Source organism: Apteryx rowi, unplaced genomic scaffold (genome assembly GCF_003343035.1).
Source record: "Apteryx rowi isolate R43461 unplaced genomic scaffold, aptRow1 scaffold_164, whole genome shotgun sequence".
Classification (NCBI taxonomy): Eukaryota; Metazoa; Chordata; class Aves; order Apterygiformes; family Apterygidae; genus Apteryx; species Apteryx rowi.
This window is the reverse complement of record NW_020447908.1, coordinates 1,214,576-1,233,002: the sequence shown is the minus strand read 5'-3', so window position 1 is coordinate 1,233,002 and position 18,427 is coordinate 1,214,576. Positions and strand designations below refer to the sequence as shown.

At 38.5% G+C, this 18,427-nt stretch overlaps 1 protein-coding gene across 5 annotated transcripts in view; it reads left to right on the top strand.

Annotated features, from left to right (window-relative positions):
• Positions 1 to 18,427, top strand: part of SVIL (supervillin) — a 67,732-nt gene that overhangs the window by 6,578 nt on the left and 42,727 nt on the right. The window contains exons 3-13 of one of the 5 annotated variants that reach the window (XM_026060033.1): positions 624 to 662; positions 4,076 to 4,133; positions 4,265 to 4,416; positions 4,824 to 5,508; positions 10,225 to 10,305; positions 12,231 to 13,148; positions 13,474 to 13,644; positions 14,317 to 14,351; positions 15,478 to 15,539; positions 15,898 to 16,037; positions 18,141 to 18,393. In XM_026060033.1, coding sequence (XP_025915818.1) covers positions 650 to 662; positions 4,076 to 4,133; positions 4,265 to 4,416; positions 4,824 to 5,508; positions 10,225 to 10,305; positions 12,231 to 13,148; positions 13,474 to 13,644; positions 14,317 to 14,351; positions 15,478 to 15,539; positions 15,898 to 16,037; positions 18,141 to 18,393 — 2,568 coding nt within the window. In that variant the 5' untranslated portion in view covers positions 624 to 649. Of the gene's footprint in view, positions 1 to 623; positions 663 to 4,075; positions 4,134 to 4,264; positions 4,417 to 4,823; positions 5,509 to 10,221; positions 10,306 to 12,230; positions 13,149 to 13,473; positions 13,645 to 14,316; positions 14,352 to 15,477; positions 15,540 to 15,897; positions 16,038 to 18,140; positions 18,394 to 18,427 lie in introns of all 5 variants that reach the window. The other 4 variants (XM_026060031.1, XM_026060032.1, XM_026060034.1 and 1 more) reach the window with 4 other exon arrangements.

The window sequence follows — 18,427 nt, the reverse complement described above, 5'->3', positions numbered from 1 at the left end:
CAGTCAGTGAGAATAAATAGTCCTTCATTATTCCATATATTTAGCTTTAAGACCATCATGCTGGCCAAGATGGGCAGTAAGTTAGTTGTGAAAGAGACTTCACTTGAAAAAACCTTCTCCAGAAGTTGCTTCTCAGTGAACTGATTTCTACTCCAAGATGTCTCTTTCCTAAGAAATGATTCTCATAATAAAGGCATCAGATTTGGTGTGTGCTAGACTTGTGAAAAAGTTAACCATTGGAGCTGATGGTTACGTTCTAAGGGGACTTCTTGCAGCCAAGCACTTACTGCAAATCCAGGGCATTTGCCCCACTTAGCAACAGACTGATCAAATTTTCACAGGTTGCGAAATGGAGTGAATACATTTAATTTTCAACTGATATAGACTAAACTGAGGTTTGGAGAGTCAAGCTGAAGTCTTACATATTGCTTCCTGCAATTAAGCATTAAATTAGGGTTAGCATGCCCWTGATAGTATAAACAGAAGGTAAATGCTTCTCCAGCCTGGCTTGTAGACCATCTTTTGGGGGTGGGGAGAGGAAGAGGAGGAAGAAAAGAGGCCAGTARGCTTTGCTATTACGTTAAATTTTCCTCAAAATGAAAATGTTTATCCTTGCATTGCAGTGGTACTGGCTATATCTGAGAAGTTTATGCTTCTGGCAGGTAAATTTTGATCTACCTTTATGCAGGCTTCATAAATCCATTTGCCCACCCTCTGTTAGGGACTTCTGGAAGACATTATTTTATTTTATTACCTTTTTATAAGGTGTGCTCCAAATATACATGTTTTTTATTCTGGGATGAGGCATGGAACAACATTGCTCATGCTAAGTACCTGGTATTATAAGGTAAATTCTGTTCAGAAGGTCTATAGTTACCAAAATTAAGATGCCTCTTGACAAGTGCCTTAGAAGATATCCTACTCCAGTGTTCTACTTAACATTATTTTAAAACAAAGCCTGAAGTCCAGGGCTGTTCCTGGAGTGTTGCTCTTCTTCCTCTTGCCCTTAACTGTAATGACCAAGAATGGTTATGAAATGTTTTGGCATGAAGTGATTTATATAGGAGATTTTAATGTGAAATGAATTATTTTTATGCTTCTTAATCTTTTCTTGTGTACTTTTAAGAATCAGATTTTGGAGCGGCTCTAAGGTGGGTGATATCCTCTAGCACTGTCATTGGCATTTTTGAAAGAGTGTAGTTTAGCTGGTCATGTGGAAAAATATCCATGAACAGATAGGGAATTGGCATTAGCATATTTGAATTGCAAACTAAAAGAAAAAAAACTAACCACCTAAGCTTGCAAGAACCAGCCAATGTCCTTAGTAGTCAAATTTCTCCAGCTAGCTTGCATCTTTTGAATTTCAATATTTTATTCAGCAAAAAGAAATCACTACAGTAGAAGACTTCCTGCACTTTTTTTTTTTTTTGGGGGGGGGAATATTGCTGAAACTGCTTTTGCAAGAAGCTCCTCCAGTGTTGGCCAACCTAACTGAAATTACTGTCTGGAATCTCAAGTGTGGAAAAAGTGCGATGCTGCATAGAGTAGTCCCATGCTATTTTTGTCCCTTCTTGTTTGGGAAGGTGTTGGAGAGATGCTTCATGAGTCCATTGCTCTTTTTAGGACCGCAAAGCGGTAGCAGAATCTCTGGAACTTCAACTAACACTTAGCAACAGGGTGTTGAGCTACCGCTGGTGGGAGTGCTTTGGATGTTCCACATTTCTCATAGGCAGATAACTTAGGTTAAAATGCTTAGGGTTTTTTTTTTCCCCCTTTTTTGGAAAAGAGACTTTATTATATGAAGCTGTGTTTTAGTGTTTCACTAAACACAGCTGTTTCTCCAGTGGTGGTTTTAGGGACTGTATAAATCAGTGACTAGGGAAGAAAAATGATGAGGATCTGAATAGAATGTGGTTTTAACTGTGAGCTATGGAAGCCTTTGACCTGTCTAAAGTGGCAGAACAATTATGGCTTTTATTTTGACCATCTTATGTCCATATAACCAATAGATGAAGCAGAAAAGCCCTAGTAGCTGAAGGAACAAAACTAAACAGAAGTAGATTTGACAGAAATGAAAGCAAATAATTTATGAGAAGTAATTTCCTTTGTGAATGTGAGATGAAGGCTAGGCTCCCGTGGATAAGTTCTTTGTTTAATATGGTTCCGCTGCCAGCACAGCTGAGTAGACAGGGCAGGAGTGGGACCTGCTTGAGCAGTTTGCATTGAGAGAAATGTCTACGAAAAAACAGTGTAAGAGCTCATCTCTGCTTTGGCATTAGCTTGGGATGTAACTCTAGCATTGGCCCAGTTCAATTCCCATCCATCTCCAGTGATCTCTGCCTGAAGCTCACTGGCTTTCAGCGACTATCCTAATTTGTGCCGTCAACTCGGTCAACAATAATCTGCTTTGCTTAAGGTTGGCATCGAAGAGGGTGTGCTAATTTGGGTTAGCACAGTTCAGGAGCTGTGTATTTAGCTACTCTCTGTGCTACTAGTCACATCAAATACATATATATTAGATCTTTCATGTCATGTTCACAATCTGTTTGAGCTAACCTGGCTTGAGAAACTCAAGTTGGTAGCTTGAGTCTACTTTCTGCATGGATGTAGACTAAAGCAGTTGTTTCAGAGAGTGCCCCAGATGATTTCTTTCCGCTGTCAATCCCACATTCCTTGCAGGCACCTCTCTGTAGTCTGAGACACTATATTCATACCTCATTCATTTGCTTCTGTCAGTAGTTGTGACTAGAATGCATTTGTTTTTGCTGACCCAAGGCATTTTACCTGGAGTCCATGGCTTTTCAGCACATGGTGAGGTTGGTATGACAGTTGATGTCAGAAGTATCTGTCTGTACCTAAGGCTATGAGGTGTAAGCACTGGTATTGATTACAGAAAACATATTGGATGTGTATCCGCTGTGCGGGAACCTGGCCTAGTTATGCACAAAAGTTCTAGCAGTAAAAAAGGAAGTGGGAGAGAAAGCGTGGCTGACCTTTAAAACAGAGGTAACAGGAGGTAATTTTAATAGTGTTTACTTTATAACTATCTAGAGCTATGAAGTCTGCTAAGAAAAAACTGATAGCTCCATTTCTGCAGTGGTATGGAACTGTGGCTTACAGAGGCACTGAGACATCAGGCTTTTCTGATGGCAATGCAGGGCTGATCTAGCAGCTTGTAGAATTTAGCTTGCTTTAACTTTTGCTGCCTGATTCAGCGTGATCAGAACCCCAGGGGGGTTGTCCCTTGACAGCCTGGATGGTTTTTCTTCCTGGTGGAAAGAAATCACACCATAGTTTGTTTATATAGCACACTCTGCTCCAGTGTGGTTTGCAAACATCACTGATAACTGTTCCCATATATACAGGGATTACTTCACCCGTCATACCTCCTGGTGGTTCACTACTATTTTGTGAACTGTGACAGATGTCTGCTAGCACATAACATGACCAAACAGTTTAGGGCGAGAGAAGGAAGTACGTCCAGCTAAAACCACAAGGGAAAATTGGCAAAGGAGAAAGTGATTAACCATGCAGGAATACAGTGAGAATACATGGTAATTTTCACATGTTGTCTCCAATCATGAATCGCTGGGATTCTTGAGACTTGTTCAATATAGGGGGGAGGGGGGAAAGTATGGAATAATGTTTTTCTTTAGACATAATCAGCATCTTTTAATCACTAACCTTTGTATAGATGAAGTAAGCTATAATTCCGTATTACCTGGCTTTGGAGCAGGAAACACTTGAATGTAGGTTTGGCCTCAGCTAATCAAAATGTAACTTGCCCAGTTTTGCACTATATTTTGAAAACTGTTAGGGTGTCATAACAGAGTCCAGCTTAGCCTGGAAGGATTTGGAGGGTGCATTGGTGTTTTTACATATTTGCCTAATGCATTTTGACTGAGCAAGCTTAAAGTAAGAAACCAAGAGGAAAATGCTTATTCCCAGACAAAAGCTATGTGAAAACTCTTAAATTTCTTTGGCTGTTCCTTCTTATTTTGAAGCATTTTAACAAGTTTCTGTGAGCTTCTGAAACTTACTAGTTTATAAACTGCATAATCTTTTGTTGTCTCAGTTTCAGAATTAAGAAAACTCTTTGAACCAAACAACCAAGATATTTTGGAAATGAAAAGGTAAAAAAAGTCTTTGGTCTGTTTAAAGGGGRAAAAAAAAAAAGAATAGCTTGTTTTGTTACCTCCTCTTAGAAACCCTCTCCTTAAACCTTCAAAGATGTCTGTGTTCACATTTTTCACATCTTTTTCAGAAAAGAGAGAATAGCTAGACGCTTAGAGGGAATTGAAAATGATACGCAACCCATGCTTCTACAAAACTGTCCAGGATCAGTCACACACCGTTTACTAGAAGAAGATACACCAAGATACATGCGTGCAACTGATCCATATAGTCCCCACTTAGGTAAGTAATATATATCAGTCAATCTTTCATTGCTAAATTACTTAATTTACTGTCCCATTACGTGTGCAATACATGGAATGTTTTATTGAAGAGCTGTGGTCAGATTTGTTTTAACTTGTCTTTTAATTCACTCAGACTCTCTTATTTGAAAAAGGTCCATTATCTGTATTGTTTTAAAATAACAATAATTTAATACAAGACCTTTAAAGGACTAATTTATACAGGCTTCTTAATCACTTCTATGTGCTTTTGGAGTCACAAGTGCAAAAAAGGTGTCTATACAATTCACTAGAGCATTGTGTTTTGTAAGAAAATAGGAAACACTTAGCCACTTAATATGAATCGTGGGTGGGATACTCAGTAAAGTTTTGAGAGGGAATTGCTGTTATATGTTATACTTTTGGCAGGAAGATCAAATGAAGAGGAGGAAACTTCAGATTCTTCTGCAGATAAACAACCCAGATCATCTAGATATCGAGCAGAAGTCACAGGAGGAAGTACAGAGCCTTTGTATAGCACAGGAAACATGGATGCCCAGGGACTAGAGTCAAAAGCAGAAAGAATTGCTAGGTACAAGGCAGAGAGGCGGCGCCAGCTGGCAGAGAAATACGGATTATCTCTCGATTCAGATTTGGATTTCGATTACTCGTCCAGATATACAAGGGCAAGGAAAGATCCCGACAGTGTGGAAAGAAAAGGAGTGAAAAGTGAAAGGCAAGATGATGAAAGCAAGGACTGTAGCTCCCTGTATTCCTCCAGGACTGAGACAAAGGAGTCAAAGGGTGTGATTTCTGAATCCAAGGAGTACTCCAGCCATGAAAAGGATGGTGTTCCAGATAAAGAAGAGCTCTCAAAGGAGGAGAGTGGTAAAAAAGCAGAGGATGTTAGTGCCATTAGACAGGCTTCTGACCCTTCAGCAGCCTTGGATAGTTCTCTCTCTCTCTCACTTTCTGGACGAGAATCTTCCTCCTACAACGAAGTGCCAGTATCACCAAAGCAAACCCCCAGAGAGTCCCGTTCTTCACCAAAGCAGGCAGCCTCACCAATCCATTTGCAGAATGATCAGGCCTTGCACAGTGACATCAGACAGGGGTAAGTGTGACTGTTGCTGTTGTTTATACAGTGCGGTACTTCAACATACTTACTTTCTGCAGCAGTGTCTACAATATTTATGAAAAAGTATTACCTTTTAAGAATTTCTTTAGTGGTTTTTGGATGTGTCAGACTCAGTTCTTGCTTTGGGTTGGTTGGGTCTGTTGAATTACTATTTTTGAGGAATTGAGTATTTTGCGAGGAAGTAAGTATGTGTGTTTCTATTATTAAATAAGTGCTTGGATTTCTCTTATATTTACAGGGTTTATGCTAAAATTAGTCCCTCTGGGGAGAAAGATAACTTAAGTTTGAGATATGTGTGTATACTAGAAATGGGAGTAGTTATAAATGTGCTTCTTTTTCCTTTACCTGTTACAGCAACCCTTTAACTCCTTCACTCCTTCCCTCCTTCCCTCCCTTTGAGGAGGGATGGGGGTTCCAAGTAGAGGCGAGTTATTTTTCAATGAAGACTTGAACAGCTTCATGACAGCTTCTGCCAAAATAAAACAGAGGTCTCGACTTAAAAGCTGAAGTGTGTCTTGGGTCAGTTGAAACAATAGTTGATTTACTTTCCTACTGTGAAAGTGTAAAACCCTCTTGAACTGTGATGGTTAATCTTCCAGGTAACATCAGGGTGTATGTATGGAGGGGGAGAGGGGATGGTTAAAATTCCATGCTGAATTTGCAAAACATAGCCTCCCTTGTGGTGTGCTAAATTACTTCAAATTTGAGAAGTAAAATGCAGTAATAGGGTAACCCGATTCTTTGGGGCAGGGGAGGGAATTCGTTTTCAGTTTAAAATTGTAGTGTAAAAACAGAGTATCAAAGTGTTATGGTAACTGAAAATAAGACTTGACTAACAACTTTCAAAAAGTATTTTTTTTTAAGTGCAATTCTTTAATTTCTAAGGGAATATATGAAAAAAATTACTGTAAAGAGAAGTTATGTTAGTGTAGCAGATAAATGGTATAATGTGTAGTGAGCCCTTTGTCAACTTATCTCTATCATGCAGAGCAGTGCTGTTTCTGAGCAACTGAAATGAAGCAGCATAAGCTGAACAGTTCACACATTTTACAGACTTAACCATAGAAAGAATGAGTTCAGAAACAAGTTACCTTGACTTGATTTYTTTATCCTTTCCATCATAATCACAAAACTTGATTTTTCCATTTGAATGTCATTAAACAATTACAAGCTTCATTATTAAATGATATAAGCACACCTTAAATTTTGAATGAGAAAGCAGTCTTTCATGTCAAAGCCTAACAAGCTGGTAGATTGATCAAATCACCTGTTTAAAGTGCCTGTAAACTACTGAAATGTACTTAGCCTTCTTTTTTGTTTCAATTTATTGAATAAGACACACTGGTGGTAACTTTTTAATAATTTTGTCATAGATTTCTGTTATTCAGGTGACTTGTAACCCTGGTYGCCTTCTTTTACATGGATACTTAGGTATATTAACTATCATTGGATTCTCCCAATTAACTAGAAATTTTAAAGGAATACTGTCTTTTCAGGAAAACCATCACAGGGAAAATTGAAGATAGTAATTCTGAAGTATATTGACATGTTTGGCTTATATTTTAAGCTTACAATTCTGCTACTGCAGTAAGAAAAGTATTGATCTCAAGGTCATGCATACAACTGAGAACAGAGCTGCATTGAAATTCCTTGAGCTAATATATTCCAGGCTCCAAAGGCTTGTCTCTGAAGCAGTCTCAACTCAGATACTACAAAATATTATACCTTAACTTCAAATGGTCAATTTGCAGATAAATCTCTCTTGACTAATCCAATTACTGATAGGAAGGGATATTGGAACAACTGGAAGGAAGAGCTTCAGCAAGTTCATTCTTTGTTTTGCAAGTCATTTTCTTTGTTTTATAAGGTGAAGGAAGGGACCAAATTTTCAGCCCTAGGGAAGTGAAGAGACTAGCCTGTCAAATTTTAGAGCCAAGAGCATGTCTGCTGCTGTGAAGAAGGGAGTTTTATTTTCTGTACTCTCGTTCAGCAATCCTAATCCCTGTTGCTGTGAGGGGAAAGCAATGAAACACTGAACAATGAAACACTTCCTCAGTTGTTATCTCATCCCCCTCCAGAGATGTTATGCTGCACAGTTGGTGGGGCAGCAGTTGTCCTGATGACACAGCGTGCTGACTCTATGGAGATCCACCTAAACTGAAAGCTCATTTCCTGATCAACTTTCCATTTGGAGAAGTTTTTAAATTCCCTCTTTTGAAGAACATGGTCTTGTCCTCATAAAACAGCTTACTGAAATTTGTCTTCTAATGTAACCCATAGCTAGCAAGTATGTTTTTTCTAGTGCAGCTCCATAAACCATTCAGACTGAGCAGGACAATGGCATTATCCAGGCATTCATGAATTCCAGCTGTTTCTCTTTCCACTTCTGGCAATATCTATTTTTATGATACAAGATGCTGCAAATGGGCTGAAGAGAAATAATTAAGGAAGGAATATGTTTAATGGGGGTAAAACCTGCAGTTCTGTCCCACTTGCAGTGTGGTGATTTTTACTTGTCTGCTCTGCAGTAGCTCCATGCTAGCAAATGACAGACTGAGGCAAAAGCAGCAAGCAGAAGTCATAACTTGTCATAAATTGCTGATTGCATCATTACCAATTTCAGATTCTTTCTCRATGAGAGTTGGGTCAGTATTTGGGTAAAACAAGTTTCTCACAGTTAGTTTTCTTTAAAAGATATGAAAGACTATCTGCACTCCCCAAGATGTGATGTAGTTTCTTGCAGCAGCCAAGAGCTTAACCTGGGGATTTGGTCTCTTGTTTGGATACCTGTGTAGACATTAAGTGGTATTTTAAGGGCCAAGTTGCCAAAATGCCATTCTTATTTTGATACCCAGACAGCTTCCTGTGGTAGGGTGTGCTCACAGGTGTAATATTCAAAGATTTAAGAATGATCTCTCAGAAACACTTGTCACGGTTTCTGAATGGCAAAGAAGCCATTACCTATTTCCACGCAGTCTATTTAAAGTTACTGTGTGGTAATATCCTATAAGGCAATTTGCACAAGTAAAATACTGGTTCAAGCCAGCTTTCCAGACGGCTGCCATTTTGAAATCCATTTCACATTATAAATGTTGCAAAATGTTTTTGCTAAATGTAAGCTTGCTAAGTTCAAATAAGAAAACAAAGCAGCTTGCTTTGGAATACGTGTGAAATCCTTGTGCCTTCAGTCCTAAGAAGATTTAATAATTAATCCTATTATCCATCACTGAGAAGACCAAAAAAAAAAAAAGTGCTGTGAGGATGTCATTTGACATTGCCTGCATTTTGCTGCTGAAGTGGCTGGTTAACTCTAAACACAAAACATGGCTTGCATTCTTCTGCCTGCTCTCTTCAGAGGATGAATGGTCAAGTGCAAATAACTGCTGCTTGTGCCCACTATAAAATGTGCCCAAGTACACAGTAAGAGACTGGAAGGAAGTTTGCTTCAAAGCAATTTAAGCTACTGGATCAATTTCTGTGGAAGGTTTTTGTCTCCTGTTTGATGAATTCCTTCAGGCACTGTTTGAGAGGAAAAACAAAAGTTGTTTTAGCAGCCACTGTTTGACTTTTGTAACAAACTTGATTTGGATAAGGTGACAATTGTGAATGAGGTCTCAAAATTAACGGTGCATTTTCTGCAAATAAGTTTGTCTTAAGAATGTTCTTGGGCCCTTTTATTTGGCCTTATTCAACTGATCTTATTAAAGGTCAGCTAAGAAAAATTGAAGCAAATGATTTGGAGCTCAATTCAACTGTTTGGTGGGATTTAAATTCCGAAGAGCTCTATGGTAATGTGAGGAGTCGCTTCCGAACTTGCCATAGGGAAGGGGAAGTGGCCTGGCCTGTTGTCCTTTTCATGCGGTTTGTTGGTGAGCATTAGTGTGGCCTGACAGCCTGTGGTTACAGGCCTAGACATATCTGACAGCATCTGCTGTCGCTGAGGGACTGTGAGTTCAGGTGGACATTAGAACAGCTTTTGAGAAAGTATGCAGAGGTAGTCTGCATACATTGTTTCCTTTAGGGCTTTTAAGAGTTCATAGTGCTTTTATGGTTTTTGTTTGTTTTCTGTTTCCATTTTGGAGTTAGAGTTAAGAAAACCAGATGGATTTGAGGGCTCTCTGTGTCTGTTTCTTAAGTTTTTAGTTTCCCCAGTGAGCCAGTGACACAGCGTATGTTTGGGGAGAGGGGTTCCAGTTGCCCCTACGAGTTTCTTGGGAAGCATGATACCATCATCTGAATTTCTAACTTCATTAAATTTGTATTACTACTTTGTTTTGGCCCCAGTCGGTTCTTACAGGCCACAAATGAAAGAAGTGGTTTGAGTGAAGCGTAGAGGTGGTGTTACGTGTGCCCTTGAAACTGGTCTGCGATGACAAAGCAGCTATAGGATGTTACTTCTGCCGTTTCACTTTTCAAATTGTGGACAGCGTACGCTTGGTAAACTTACCTTTACAAGATATTGCACATTCAGAAAACTTTCTGGATACTTGTGGAAGTAAAATGGAAGCTTATTTCTAAGTTCATCACCTTGCAATTTGATTCATATGCTGTACTTTTATTTTCATGAACAGTTCTCTGTAATTGTCTAATAAAAAAAGTTGTTTTGAGGTGGAGGGGGGAGAGTGGGAGAAAAGAGTGAGCATGTGTTGACGTCTTCTCAGAAATTATCTGAAGTTCTGTTTTCTGTAGTAGTGCAGGGAAAGCAAAACCTGAATGGTTCCTTCAGAAAGATTCGGAAGGGGACACACCTTCACTTATCAGCTGGCCCTCCAGGTATAAAGTGTAGCTGTGTGGCTAACGGACTGTAAACCTGCCCTTTCTTCCGTTTTTCCCTGCCAGCGTTTAACACTTTGCCTTTTATTTTCCTTTAACAGCAGTGAGTTAGAAAGTATTGTTTCTGGCAGATAAACAGCTGTTGAAACTTTTCTGAAGCACCTGCTTTTATTGTGGCTTATAACTGATCTTTTGGTGAAGAAGTACAAATGCCTCTAACTTTTTTCACAGCTATTATACTGATTTTGGCTAATTTCTGCAGCTTCTTATCTTATCTCACCTTGCACTCTACAAGCAAACAAGTTTTTATACTACAAGCCAATTATGTCTTAGCATTCCCTGTGATTAACACCTTGAATTCCAAAGGACACAGCGTAAGAGAAGTAAAAATGCAATCTTGAAAACTAAAGCAAGATCTTGTTCAGAGCTACAAGCAGCTGCTTTTTCCCAGTTTGATAATGTGCACTTAGCCCATCATGAGAAGCATTGCAGGGAAGACTCCCTTACATCAGTGTGAATGTTCTGGAGGATACTTGGTATGTGCATAATACTTTAAAGATCACTTTCTCAGACTGGGTGCACTTTTCTGTGCCTATGTAACACTGAGAAGTTTTCCTGATAAGTGTAGCAATCCTCAGAGATAAGAAACACCAAAATATTAGAAAGGATGGTGTTTCAGATAACTCTGGATATCCTGAATTATCCCTTTAGACATTCATTTGCCCTTTTGCTAAATCTTGCTTTTTTTATAATGTAAACTGAAAGTCTGGCAACAAACCTAGAATTACACATACTTTGAGCTGGATTACTTGTTTTCCACTGAAGAGCTAGTTTTGTACTTGAGTTTCTGCCCTTCCTCAGAGTTCAAACTGTTTTTGATCCCCATTTGGGAGGGGAAGAAGTAGAGGGTTTTCATTTTTAATATTATATATTGTGATATTTACAAATGCTTGCCTTGTAAGCTGTCTGAACACTTCATGTGGCTTCAAAATTATGCTAGAGAGTTTAAGTACAGGTCTAATTATAGACCAAAGGCTGCCTCCAGGTGCATGTGCTTGACTTCTGTTAGTGGGGTATGTAAAGTTAGAGTATGGCTCTCTATTTTGCATGCGTGTTACACAAGTTCAAAGATGTTTCTATAAAATATAGTGAAGTAAGGTAGCTTTTTTGTACATTCCTGTAAATTTTGCATGTTAGAATGTGGTGAAACATTGTTTGAAAACATAACGTGTTCTCTCCTTCGAGCCCTCTGAACAGCAGCAGCCATGCCATAGTTTCACTCAAAGCTTTAAGGCTTGCACTTCCAACCTTCTTCCTCACTTGCATAAAACGGGTTACGCTGCAGATAACATTTTAGGGTTTTTTGTGTATCATGTAAAACAAGTGAAAAAATCTCTGAAAAAACAACTGGAGGGCTAGGTGGAGATACCGAAATGTTTTCTAATCCCCCTCTTGGTCCCTCCCCAAAACACTGATATGCTGTAAGCTGCCCAATTTTTAGAGACCCTCAAAAATCTTAATACATGATCATGAATTGGCATTCCAGGCTGAACCCAACACTTTAGCAAAATCAGGCTGTTTTTGTTTTGGTTTTGTTTTGTTTGAGACTATGGGTATGTGCTGTTTGACACATACAGCTGTGAGCTAACAGGAAAGTGCTGTACATTTCCCGAGCTTGCTCAGTTACCTTCTCAGGAGTCATGCATGTTCAAGGGCCTGTGAATCACTTAAATGATTTTGAGCAATGTTACTGCTAAGATTTGGGGGGGGGGGGAAGGGACTGCATCAGAATATTGCTTTCTTTTGTATACTGATTGCTTTTTCTTTTAATATGATCTTACTGTCTGTACCCACAATAGGTGTCTGTGTTCCTTCCCAAATTGCGTATTGCTGTTCACAGCTTTAATCCTTTTTCTTTCTTAAAGAGTAAAAGTTAGAGAGAAACTGGTGAAAGAGGAAGGTGCTCGTGGAAGCCCTGAACTTGTCACAGACACACTGTCTCAGAGAAAATCCCATCCAGTGCCAGCTCACTACATGCCTCTTCAGACAGAAACATCTACCTTTGATAGGGTCGTAAATCAGCCCATCAGTTCAGTCCGCCAACCAATACATGGCTATATTCAGCCTGCTGGCATTGCTCACACAGCTCAGCTGATGGCAACAGAAGAACCAGAAAACATCTCTGTTAGCAGCCTTCTCCTACCAGACGATATCAGTCTCCTAACAAAATCCTCAGCAGCCACTGCATCGGAGAATGAAAAGAGAGAGGCACGAGATTACGGAGCAAAGCCYGATGAAGAAAACTTCTTGAAGGGTGAACAGGCTTCCAAAGGCAGAAGACCAATTTTGCCATCTGAGATTCTCAAGCAAGGGAAGAGCCAGGAAGGCCTCTTTGGAGGAGGAGATTTGGACATCCCTGTGGGGAGTTCCTCTTTCGCAAGCAAGCCGAAGGGTAACTTGGAAGGTCAGAGAGAGCTAGAGTGCCATAAGAGGCAGGCTCCTGAGCAGCAACTTAAGACCCCTGAAAACATAGAAAGAAGTGAAGCAGTTATGTACATTCAGAGCGGGTCTGTATTGCAGCCTGCCAAGACAAAAGGCCCTACTCGGAAAGTGTCAACAGCAAAGCATAAAGTCCTGACTCGCTCGATGTCTGACTATTCTGTGGCTTCTAAGCTTGAGGCTTTTAGAAGTAAGGAATTTGTTACAAGAAAGGAGACAGAGTTTCAGAGCGTGGAAGCAAATGCACCAAATGGTGAGATTGGCATGGTTGACACAAAAGTCTCTGTTGCCCAGCTCCGTAACGTCTTCCTGGAAACTGCTAATGCCAACAAGAAAATGGAACTGTAGGTGACATTTCAAACGTTTTTGTGTGACACTTGCACGTCCTTAGCAAAATGACACACTCAACGTCAGTTGTTCGGCACTTAAAGCACACAGCTTAGCTCTCACCAGTGTGTATTGGAGGCTGAGTTGGTTTGAATCCCGCTTTTGTGCTTCCGCTTGCTAGTGCAAGTTGCGATGTGGGGTAGCTGGAATGGCTACGTCTGTGCATGGTACCGGAGGAGCATGCAGAGTGGTCTGTAGTGAATTGTTGAGATGCTTACATCTATGCTTTACTTCTCTCTTCTATTTTCTTTTCTATGCAATTTCTATCATGTGGTTTAAAAGAGAATCTCGGTTTGAGATGTCAACGTCAGGTAGCGCTTTGTCTGCCAATGCTGACCGTGAAAGAGGGCCACGAAGGCCGAGGCGCTATTTTTCTCCTGGTGAAAATAGAAAGACTTCTGAGAGATTTAAAACTCAGCCTATAACATCTGCAGAACGAAAGGAGACAGATAGGTAGGCATGTATGTAGCTCTGTGTAGCATTCTGGGGCAGGTAAACCTGAACAAGCTTGTGAAGAGAATTTTATTGTTTGATAGCCAAAACACTTTACAAGGTTATTATTTCTCTTTAAAAATAATGAAATATTTGTTATAGGATTAATTCCAATTAACTTGGGTGTGCAGCTGCTTTAAAAAAAAAAAAAAAGAAGAAGAAAAAAAAGAAAGAGTCAATTTGTTAATGCCCCCCCTCCCCCCAATGAAAAATGGTGAACAGTGAATCATCATAAAGTATTATAGCTGTTTTGGTTCTTTCTAATCATAAATGCTTTTGTCTGTTTTTATATAAAAAGATTCCTTTTCATTTACTCTGCTTTATGATTTACTTTTTCTGTAAACAACCAAAGCTACACATTTTATATTAAAAGAGCTGGCAGCAAATCTTAGACTTATCTTTTGCAAGATGACCTGGAAATCATTTTCCTTTATTTAAGTTTGGCTGCAATTGCTTGCCTTTCTGCTTTATTAAAGGATGTCGTAAATGGAAACTTCTTGAAACTTGAAAAATATACATGGTTTTCCTGTTCTTAAGAATTTTGAGGTCTCGCTACTTCAGATGCTGTTTGAATCTCATTTTTTGCTGTCTCATTTCCAACTAACTTCTTTCTGTTTGATAATTTTTCACTAGGTTAATTTTGAGTCCAGAAATGCCAACTGCTGAAGGTATGTTGCTACGCTGTATGCTAAGGAAGAAATGGGAGCAAATTTGTTTTTGTTTTTATTAATGAAGAAATGTTTGCTAGTGCAAACAAAGTCCACTAGAAAATAAGTATCGATACCTGTGATGTTTGAAGTACCACTCTTCCTTGGGCCATGCCTAGTACAGACAACTTCAAATTCCATTTAAGTCTTGTGGCTTCCTCACTACTTGGTAGGGGGAGGGCGGGGGGAGATTGTTTGATAGTCTTTAGCATAATTTTTATCTGATTTAGACTGTAAATGAGCTAATTGGTGCTAAAATACACTTTTTAATCAGTGATCTAAGACAAATGATTAAAAAAGCCTTTACTATAGTGGAAGGCTGATATTGGTCAAGTATTTTCTAGCCAATGAAGTTGCAAGACACTAGATATTAAAATTATATAATTTAGTCCACCATTTTGCTTCTTTCCCTCTTCACTCATGGCAAATCTGGCACAAATTAAGAAGCTAATCTCATGAGCAGCTAAATTTAGACTTTTATGCTTTGTGCTATTTGAAAGCTGATATTCTCTGCAGCTCTGAGATGCTGGTTCTTAGATTTAGGAGATGCTGATTTCGGCTGCTAAGCATACCAGCAGAACCTTTGAAAAACGAGGAAACAAGATGATAATCAGAATAACCAACTTTCAGGAGAGACTATTTTGTCTGTTCAACTGGTAGAAAATAAATGTTATATTCAGCAGGATGAGAACTACACCTTAGGATAGTGGTTGGTCTTTCAGTCTACAGATATTTTCTTAGTCCATGTGATATCATAGACCAGTATAAGAAGTCTGCTGAATATTCATAAAAGTTGGATAACTAAAGACACACAAAAGAAGTCTTTTATTCTTGAATCCTGTTCAGAATTTTACTTGCATTTACATGTATTGTACTGGAGGAAAGTTTACACAATTTTGGGGGTGATATTTCTTTCATTAAAAGGGAGTAACAGTCAACTTATTTGCTGGTGATGCTTCTCCTCATTAGTAAAATTTTTTTTTTTTTTTTTTTTTTGGAGGAGTCCAGAAATTGCAATTCATAAAACCTTGCACATAACGTGAGCTTGATTCATTACATTTAACCTCTTTTTTTTTCCTCTTTGTAGATGAAGAAAAAATGGATGACCGAGCCAAGCTAAGTGTAGCTGCAAAGAGGCTACTTTTTAGAGTAAGTTTTCTTAGTAGAAGACTCAGTTAAACATTTCATAAACAAAACACTGAAGAGCCCTAAGTGTATTAGAATGAAGCATAATGCAGTTAGTCAAGTCCAAGTTATATAACTTCATCTCTCCTATCAACATAGTAGACCTGTTGCTTTAAAGTAGTCTTTTGAGAATATCATTTGTGCAGTTCAGATGTGTAGTTATTTTTAACTCCGTGGTACTTACCGTGCAATTATATCCTGCTTCTAAATCAGAGATGGACATTCAGGAAAGTTAATACTTTGCATCCAAGAAAGCTGAAAAGAAATTACTGTTTTAGTAACTTTTCTTCCAAGGTTTTAATTATGACATATGTGCTCTTAGGAAATGGAAAAATCATTTGATGCAAAAAATATTCCTAAGCCACCTACAAGGAGTTCAGCAGTAGAGAGAAGGCTGCGGCGTTTGCAGGACAGATCACACACGCAACCAATTACCAGTGAGGAAGTGGTCATTGCAGCTACGTAAGTTTTATTCATGTGTTAGCTCCATCTCTGGTTCCTGCTTTTAAGTACGGGAATAAGTGTTATATATGTAGTGTTTACAACTTTGTATCAAGCAAAAAGTTCATTGTTAAGGGCCACCTTTCTTTAGAACCACAGGAGAAGCTATATTGAAATTCCTTTTTAGAAGTAAAGGGAACAGTAAAGGATAAATTGTATGAACTGTAATCTGGCAGAAGGTTTGTGGAGCTGTAGATTAGAAGAAGGGATTAATCATAACGTAGGCTTGTATCCCAAGTGAAAAAGATATTTTGCATTGAGGAAATCTGCATAATTTGTTATGGAATGTATTTGTATTGGGGAAGACCTTTTAAACTCTGAAATCTCAAATGGACTCTTGAAAATTCATTTCTTGCACTCTGGTCATATACCATATAATCTTTCTGTGGGGGTAAGGAGATTAAAAAAAAAAAAGGTAAATAAGTGTTGGGGAAAAAAAACAAGCATGTTCAGCTACTCATCTGCTAAAAGATGGTTTGTGTTATGGATAACAAGCAACCTGAAGAGACAACCTGTTTGCTCCTCTAGGTTTTAAGTTCTTTCGAAGTATTTGAAGTTATTTTGCAAAGTTCACAGCAGATAACTCAGTTAATTATAAATCATTGCTGTTTTTTTTGTTTTGTTTTTTGTTTTTGGTCTTTTCTGTAGTTAACACTTAATGTATTGCTTTTCTTAATGCTTTTTTCTTCTCTCTCCCTGTGAATTTTCCCTCCCTTGGCAATTCTTTAAAGTGAACCTACCCCTGCTTCACGTTCTGTGAATACCCACACAGTAGTGACAAGAGTACCTAGTCCCACTGTAGTTAAGAGCACTGTACAACCTATCAGGTACTGGGGGGGATAAACATGCATGTTACATGGAGCACAAGATTCCTCAGTAGCAGATGCATCTTTAAAATCATGAATGCCTTTTCAATGTGTCAAGTTGATACTCGTTTCAGGAATATTTAAAATGTATTTGTCAACTTCATTTATGTCTGCATGATAAATCATTATGGCTTTTTGTTGTCAAGCATCTGATTTAGGACCTTCTAACCACACTTAACTCTTCTAGAGCATATTCTTTTTCTATGTGAAAGAAATGAACTTGCATGTGGACAACCCTAGCAGAACCCTCTTTGCTCTTGTACTTTTTTTTTATACAGTAATGTCATCTTAACATGAAAATATCAAAGCTGGGTGCTTGATTTCACAAGCAGTACATATCCTCTTTGTCTGTCTCTACATATTTTTTTAGCTTGAAAAATTAAAGGAAAGATAAGAAATTGCACCACCTATAGGTAAAAACGCAGAATACTGTTTGCCTGTTCTGAATTAGAGTGAATTTTAGCAAAGAGAGCACGTCAGGAAAAAGAAAAGAATGCTAATTCCATAAATGTGGCTGAATCTAGCTAGAGGTGAATAAAATACATTGTTGTAGAGACAAATGCATTTACAGCTTTTATGAATGAACATGTCTGCCTTCAGCATTGGTCAAACTATCTTTAAAATTAATGCAATATATTTCAATTGTTTTTTGTTGTTGAGTTACCCCAAGTAACTCAAAACAAAAGTAACCCTGAATTCTGTTCCACTTTAAATTATAAGGGGAATTACAATTTATGCTAACTTAAAAGCAGTACTAACTTGGAATTTAGATCCATCTTAATTGTTCTTATTGTATATGCTCCACCAATTATTTCTAATAAATTGAGTTGTACATAAATTGCATTGCAGGACAAGTGTTGGCTCTACAAGAGGCATCTTAAATGTGTCTCTGTAGCTCTGTATTCTGTATAAAGTGATTGGTCTGAAAAGTTTGTTTTCAATCCTGAGTTCCCCTTTCAAAAAATTGTTGTGTCCTAATCAGATGAATTTGTGATGGAAAATTTAACTTTCTTTAAATCTTCAGCTGTTTAATTCGAATTCATCATGCCAATGTTGAACCACTGCATAACCACTTAAGCTGCTGTATTACATTGGCTATTGTTATGCTTCATGTGCAGTTCTTCTGCCTCTATCAAGTTGAAATTAAAGAAGCTGTTATGAGGTTTTTAAAAACTCATTTCCAGTTCTGTTTCTTCAGCTTGCAGGCATCAGCACACCAAAAAATTTTTGCTAAAGAGGAGATAAGAGCAGCCAAAGAGGCAATGGGTCAAGATCAGTCTGATGAACCAGATTCTTCCACTTTAAGTTTGGCAGAAAAGATGGCTTTGTTTAACAAACTGTCTCAACCAGTGTCCAGGGCCATTTCCACAAGGAGTCGAGGAGACATTAGGCACAGGAGAATGAATGCTCGTTACCAGACTCAGCCAGTCACTCTTGGAGAAGTTGAGCAGGTAAGTGTAATCTTAGCTCTGCTTCCCTCCTCCT